Source organism: Myotis daubentonii, chromosome 2 (genome assembly GCF_963259705.1).
Source record: "Myotis daubentonii chromosome 2, mMyoDau2.1, whole genome shotgun sequence".
Taxonomy (NCBI): Eukaryota; Metazoa; Chordata; class Mammalia; order Chiroptera; family Vespertilionidae; genus Myotis; species Myotis daubentonii.
The window spans coordinates 29,868,470-29,876,023 of NC_081841.1; the positions used below are offsets into that span (position 1 = coordinate 29,868,470).

A 7,554-nucleotide genomic window follows, 5' to 3' on the forward strand; every position below is an offset into this window, starting at 1 on the left:
ATACTATTGATAGTGTCCTAGAAGAAAGCAAAATATTTTCTTTTTAAGTGAACAAGGTAGATTATGATAAAAGATTACTTTTAAAGTCACAGATGAGGGTGAGATTCCAAAGTTATTGTTTTTCCCAAGTGTCCTCAGGCAAGTTCTATATTCCTTCTGGCTCTCAATTTTTCAACTATAAAGAAAATGTATTTTCCCTTGCCCAGCCTTTTTCATTGAATTTTTTTGAGGATCAAATGATAAAACATATGAACTAAACAGAACTATAAAAGATTAAATGAGCATCTGTATTTTAATATACTTGATTAGGAACATACTGTGAGAAAAAAAAATAGGAAAACACTAATGGAAGGAAAACAAGACATAGTCTGTAACATATAGTTTGATTTTGAGGGTATTTCTTATTTACAATCACAGTGCTTTAGTTTTATATTTTATTACCTCTTCAAAAAAAAATCCCATTTTTACTCAAAGTTAACATCTGCAGTTTATACTTTTGATGTTGGAGTAATATAATTTAACAATGAAAAGAAACGTATTCATGGTGAAAGACTTACTTACATTTCAATATTATATCATAAAATTGTTAGGCTTTCTCTAAATACTTTTGCAACTGTCTGATATATATATATATAAAGATAGATAGATGATAGATAGATAGATAGATAGATAGATAGATAGATAGATAGATAGATAGACAGATAGATAGATATATGCGCCTAAGCGACAGTCTGACCATCCGACCGGAAGCTATGGCATGCAATGACCACCAGGAGGCAGATGTTCCAACTGATAGCTGTGACACACACTGACCACTAGGGGGCAGGTGCTTAACAGAGAAGCTGCTGAGCTGTGGTGACTTGGCAGCTGCGGTTCTCGGGTGACGCACCCAGAACCAGAGAGAAAGGAGACCGATTCCAGGGTGTGTCACAAAAGAACCGCCCTCTTGCAATCTGGGACCCCTCGGGGGGGATGTCAGGGAGCCGGTTTCAGCCTGATACCCACAGACCAGGCTGAGGGACCCCAGGCTGAGGGCCTCTAGTTAACATATAAAGTGGAGTCTAATTTAGTAAGTTACCATTAACAATATGACTGTCATCAGACTGGAAATTTCTACTGGTGAAAACTAGCACATTCCCCAAAGGCTGGCCTATATAGAAATTAAAATTATAATCAATTGTTTGCTTGGGCAACTCTGAAGCAGGAAAAGAGGAATATTCTAATTTGAATATTTAATGGCAATAGACTAAGATGATGAGAATCATTCACTGTTATGTTGGAGATCATCTATCTCAAAATTTCCTAAATGATATTGCAATGGGCTGATAAAAGTGATATGCTCTGTAAAACATAATGTGTAATCAATAAATTCTAGAAATGTGTTTCCTCACTGCAGGACTTCTCACAGTTTTTAATGTGCCAGTGTTTTTCTTGATGTCTCAGTAGGAAATCTCATAAGCTCTGTTTCCAAAACAGATTTGGGGGTGGGGGTACAGCGATCTGATATCTTCCTGTACTAGAGATCCAGAAAGACAAGATTTAGACATTATAATACTCAAAAGGCTCCGGATTCTTTTCTCAAGATGTGTGGACATCTCTTTTGAGATGTGTGGCATGCCCAACAAGTACAATCAATCAGTGAACTTCAAACTAGCGAGAATATAAGCAGAAATTAACTCCCTGGATTGTTAACTGTGGCAGTGGTATATGAGAGCTACCAAGGATACAAGAATGGAACAGACATAGAGGAAAGCAAACTTGGAACAGGAAGAAAAGAAAACCAAGTTCTGATGAATAGCACTGGAATCATAGGTCAAGCAGTGTCTGTAGTCAACTATGCATTTTTTCCAATCAACACAAGAGAAACTTTATTGAGGCTCATGGTCACAGGGTTCAGAGTTCAGGTAGAAGGCTGCCCTGTGGACCCAAGGAGGTAATGGAGGGGCCTTATTTGACCTCCTTCTGAGGGCACAGGTTGTTGGTATGGTCACACTTCTTCTTGTGGCAGTTGACAGTACGTGGATGCAGGTGGGAGTGACCCTTGTGACAGATCATCTTATCACAGTTGTACTTCTGGGCAAGCTGGTGGAGGGAGGGTTTGATGATACCACCCCTCAGACGAAGCACCAAGTGCAGGGTGGACACTTTCTGAATGTTGCAGTCTGAGAGAGTGTGGCCATCCTCTAGCTGTTTGCCCACAGAAATCTGACACTGTGGTTCAGGTAGGATGCCTTCCTTGTCTTGGATTTTAGCTTTGACAGTCTCAATGGTGTCACTGGGCTCAACCTCAAGGTTGATGGTCTTGCCAGTCAGGGTCTCTCTCTCTCTTTCCCCTCCCTCCTTCTAAACCAACTTGCAACCAAAACAACTTTACTAACAAGGGCAAAATTAGAAGAGGTTCCTCAACTTTAGTCAATGGCTGATATTTTGTACATATTAATAACCCTTAAAATTATCACATTCTTTATACATGTAAGTCATATCCTATATAATAAAAGGATAATATGCAAATTGACCCTAACGGTGGAACAACCAAGAATGACCGGTGGCTATGATTCGTACTAACCACCAGGGGGTAGATGCTCAACATAGGAGCTGCCCCCTGGTGGTCAGTGCACTCCCACAGGGGGAGCTCCACTCAGCCACAAGCGCTAAGGATGTCCAACCGCAGGGAGCAGGCTTAAGCTGTCAGTCGGACATCCCCGAAGGGATCCCAGGCTGCCAGAGGATTGTCTGACTGCCAGCTTAAGCCCGATCCCCCGGGGAGTGGGCCTAAGCCCTGAGCCAGCAGGTGGATATCCCCTGAGTGGTTCTGGATTGCAAGAGGGCACAGGCCGGACTGAGGGACCCTCCCCACCCCACAAGTGCACGAATTTTCATGCACTGGGCCTCTAGTATTATATATAAAGACAATACCTTGGGACATGTTTTGCTCTTATCATTTAGCTCATTGAGGTGATTTATTTTATCTCTGACTCAATATGTATTTGTTTTAAATTTATTAATCAAGGGAATTTTGTTTATTTGCAAGTTTTCCTCATTTTTTCCCCTCTGTACTACTGCATTTGAAGCATAATAATGAATCCAATGAAATGGTTCTGACCAGCTATTTTTATGAAAATCTCTCTGACTCAATGGGATGCTTTTTGCTATTAGGACTGTAGCACATAGTATCTGTAAACTAAGCACACCCAACAGTATCTGGCACCTCATAGGCTTGGAGGCTGTTGGATTTCATCCTAGAAAAAGTAATCAATCTGCTATTTTCTATTGCTATGGGTATTGCTCTCTTTGGACTGCACATGTGCTCAAAAATTTGGTCTGCCAGTCCCTCTCCCCCTCCCTCCAAGTAAAGATGTTCCTACAGTGAGTGATGTTTTTAAGAAATAAATATGTTAAAATTGTTAATAACTGATACACTATTATTTTGAGGAGACAGAGGGAAGCTAGATAGATAGGGACTGTGACCAGGGGGGTGGGAATAAAGCCAGGGAACCCAACTAGGTGGAGTTACTAAGGCACCCCAACTAGGCTTGGAAGGGAGGGCATGCTGGAGAGACATGAGCTTTAAAATATATGAGTGTTGCTGAGACAGACGATGTACAAATTACCAATCACAAGACAGTGAGGCGTATAGCCATTCCCAAGAATGTTATTAAGGCAGAATTCGTTGAAAAGACCAATTAGTGAAAATATTTTCTTGGAGGTGGAAAATATGGAATGCCTTAGACTTAAATCTGAACTCTAGTTAATTATAAGTTTAATTAACTGGATGTAGTAAGAATTAGAAAGAAAAAAGCTGATTATCCCGTGTCTTATGGCGATCAAATGTATATTCATTATTGTCCTTAGAACATATTAACTGGAACTGCTAAGGCTTAGCTTGTCCTTAATGGTTTTAAACAATCATGTTACATATTTCTATGCACTATTACCCCAAATGCCACATATTATGGAAGCAGAACAACATTGTCATTTAGTTCTAACAAGTAAAAAAATAAAAATAAAAAAGTAAACTTGACAGAATTTTATTCCTCATAGAGCAGTCAAAAAATATCTTTCATTTATCCTGCATCGGTGTCTTCTTTAACTCTAACCCCTCAAGGTTGGCAGAGAATGTAATTTTGCTTAATAGAGATATATCGCTCATGAGGCATGAGTCTTCTCAGTACAAAATCATGATTCTACCAAGCACAAGGAGCTGCTTTGTGACACTTAGAGAAGCATTTCATTTCCAGAAGGTGGTGCTCTAGAATAGTTGGAAACAGGTTTGCTTCCATCTGAAACAAAGCAGACCTCCATTCATTAGCATCCAAGTTAACTGAAATTCTAAAACACAGAGTCCATACTCAAACCAAAAGAAATGCCCTGCTTCCCTTTCTTTGATAGCATTTAAAACTCTAAATATTTTTTCTATGTCGGTGACCTAACTTTTTGTCTGGGAAAATTAGCAACACAATTGTTTAGTGATTGCAGCATTAAAACAAAATAGACAAAAACATAAGGGGACTTGATAGAAAAGTAAGCCAGTATTACATAACACTGTATTGTTTCTGTTTTGCCTTTTAATAAAGTTCATTTATAATTGTTTTAAAATAACATTTGAAGCCATGCAATTGTATTATATGCAAAATCAGATAGTTATGGAAACTTGTTTCTCCCTTTGATTACTAAGAATATATCTGAAATTATAAAAACCTTGGCCTATAAAAAGCATATGGAGAAGCTGAAAAAAGAGTAGAAAATTAGAAGAGACATAAAAAAAAATTCTTCAGTGGAGAAAGGACAATTTTGCCTGGTGAAAATGTATGTGGAATTATAGAGGTAATAAAGTTTGACTACAATAAATTGATCCATTTTCTATGTAGAGACAGATGGGGAACATTTGTGATTTTGCATGAGATTGTAAATATTTCCAGCATATTTTTATTTCTGTCAGCAATAAGAATTTATTCAATGGTCAAAAGTAAACCATATTTAGAATGCCAAAATCCACTTAAACTGTAAACTAATAATTTTCTGAAAGAATTAGAAGTCTTGGTCATAATCATTTATATCCTGAGAGCTACTTCTCTATTTGAGTATTGTTGTTTACCAGTTGTTATAATATGCAAACCACTAATACATCTTTAAAATAAATAACTGTAAGTATGTGAAATTATAGGCTGACTTGAGATAAATGATGTAAAATGTATTTTATGCAGCACTTAGTATCACAAATGCATCAATGAGTCTCACTCTTACTTTACTAAGGTTTTACATAGTTTAAAATAGTTGATGAGATCAAGAATAGAGTCCCCTCTTAGATTTAAATACTAGAGGCCCGGTGCACAAATTCATGCACCAGTGGGGTCCCTCATCCTGGCCCTCAGAATTGGGCTGAAACTGCTCTCCAGCATCCCCCGAGGGGTCCCGTATTATGAGAGGGCACAGGCCAGGACAAGAGACCCCACCAGTGCACAATTGGGAATGGGGAGGGATGCGGAAGGTTGGCCAGCCGGGGAGGGACAACAGGAGGGCTCCAGGACATGTCCAGCCCATCTCGCTCAGTCCTGATCAGCCGGACCCAGCAGCAAACTAAACTACCTGTCAGAGCATCTGCCCCCTGGTGGTCAGTGCACATCAAAACGACTGGTCGACCAGTCAACTTTCTTCCCCCTGGTGGTCAGTGCACATCATGGTGAGCAGTTGAGCGACCTTAGCGTATCATTAGCATATTACCCTTTGATTGTTTGAGCAGCCTACCAGTCGACTGGACACTTAGCATATTAGGCTTTTATTATATAGGATGCATGCTGCTGTATTGAGTCCGTCTTTCTTGAAATATGTACCAAAAATGTTTGGATTATTCAAAATTAATTATCTGTTGTCTTTGTTAAATTACAACTTCTCTGTAGTGTCAGTTCACAATGCATTTTAGAAATATATACCGCACCCATTTGTAAGGATTTGGATGGATACTTGCAATAAACCAGTAACTAACTTATCTGAAAGGGGGAAGACTGAGGGGGACAAGATTACTTGTAACCCTTTAGCAATATTAATATCTCTACTAATAACCCATCTCTAAATGTAATAAATCTTATTCAAATATTTTCAAATATATGAATTACATTTATTTTTCTTTAAACTTGTCCTCAGTTTGAATTGTTTATAGAAAATAGATATAAAGAAAATTCAGTTACAAAGCTATAAAATGCAACTCTTTCAAATATTAACGTCTGAAATTAAGAAGACCAATTATTCAAATTCAAATCAATGTTTCCAGTTCTCAGACAAATGTAGACATACATTACAAAATTTTCTAAGCAGGGTGTAACTACTTATGTACAGGCCACAACTGCAGATAGAACTAACACAGTATACATTCCTGACTCTCAATTTTGCTCAAAGATTGAGGTGAGGAGGGATCATTATATTTTAATCAAACTCAACATAATTATTCACTGTGTGCATTCAATTATAAGATAAAATGTAACATCTTAAATACATTTTATATTTGCTATGTACCAGTATAGACTCCTTTGCCAATAGGGTACTTATTGGAAAAGTTTAAGAAAAAAATGATGTGTCTATTCTCCCCCAGATTATATATATATTTTTTAGAACTTCAAACTCATGTTTACTTAAGTCAATGTTACCAACAATGTGTATGTTTATAAAAAATTAGGAAATCAGTATATTAAAAAGTTAAGATTGTAATTACTCTGAAATCATATCACTTGTGGAGAAACATATTTTTTCAAATATTATTTTATTTGATCCTAAAATATCCATAGATAATTGATATGGAATACATTATTCTATCTTTAAAGAAAGGCTAATCAACCGAAATGAGATGTCAAAAAAAATGTAAGTAAAAATTAATTTGTTATGGGACTATCAGTTCTGGCCGTGATAGAGTAATTTTCATCAAATTTACAATTATGCTGTGTATAATTGCAAAATTGGACAAAATTGGAAAACATAGGAATCAGGAGTATGATCATTAACTGGAAGCAAATACATAAAAATGAAGTCTACATTGGATTGTTCTGGCTTTTTGTTAGGGATCACTGTCTAATTTAAGAAGTGGAGTCCAAACACAGAACGACAACTCCTTGAGTAAAAGAAATAAAGATTGGATTTCTGGGCCACCAAGGTAACATCAATGATGAGAGAGAATCATTGATTGGCTGCTTCCTGTTATTTCTAGGGAAGGGTACCAGAGAGAAGGTAGCTGGACAGAGAACTCTTCCAATCTGAGTCAGTGTCCTCTCGAGTCTTTGTTCAAATGTTAAGCTCTCCATGCATGGAGAGACACCTCAGACTGGCACACTGCTACAAACCCATCAAAGGTTCTGGGAAGAGCAGTGCTGGACCACATTATCGACTTCCCCAGCCAGAGAGGAAAAGCCTTATTGAATACCATAGGAATTCAGTTGAAACTCCAGAATTGCCAGGGCTCAGGAACAAGGCTGATCTACCCCCTACTGTAACCAAGCCCAATATGATCAAGCTGAGCCACTAATAAAATCACTTGCATGCCAGAAGCCAAATTAAAGACTCTTACCA

The 7,554-nt window shown here is 37.8% G+C and overlaps 1 protein-coding gene across 1 annotated transcript; it reads right to left on the minus strand.

Annotated features, from left to right (window-relative positions):
* Positions 1–1,947: 1,947 nt before the first annotated feature.
* Positions 1,948–5,939, minus strand: LOC132226503 (ubiquitin-ribosomal protein eL40 fusion protein-like). Its single transcript, XM_059681128.1, has 2 exons — positions 5,931–5,939; positions 1,948–2,343 (listed from the first exon to the last, which is right to left on the minus strand). The coding sequence occupies exons 1-2, from the start codon at positions 5,937–5,939 to the stop codon at positions 1,948–1,950; spliced, it is 405 nt and encodes a 134-aa protein (XP_059537111.1).
* Positions 5,940–7,554: the final 1,615 nt, after the last annotated feature.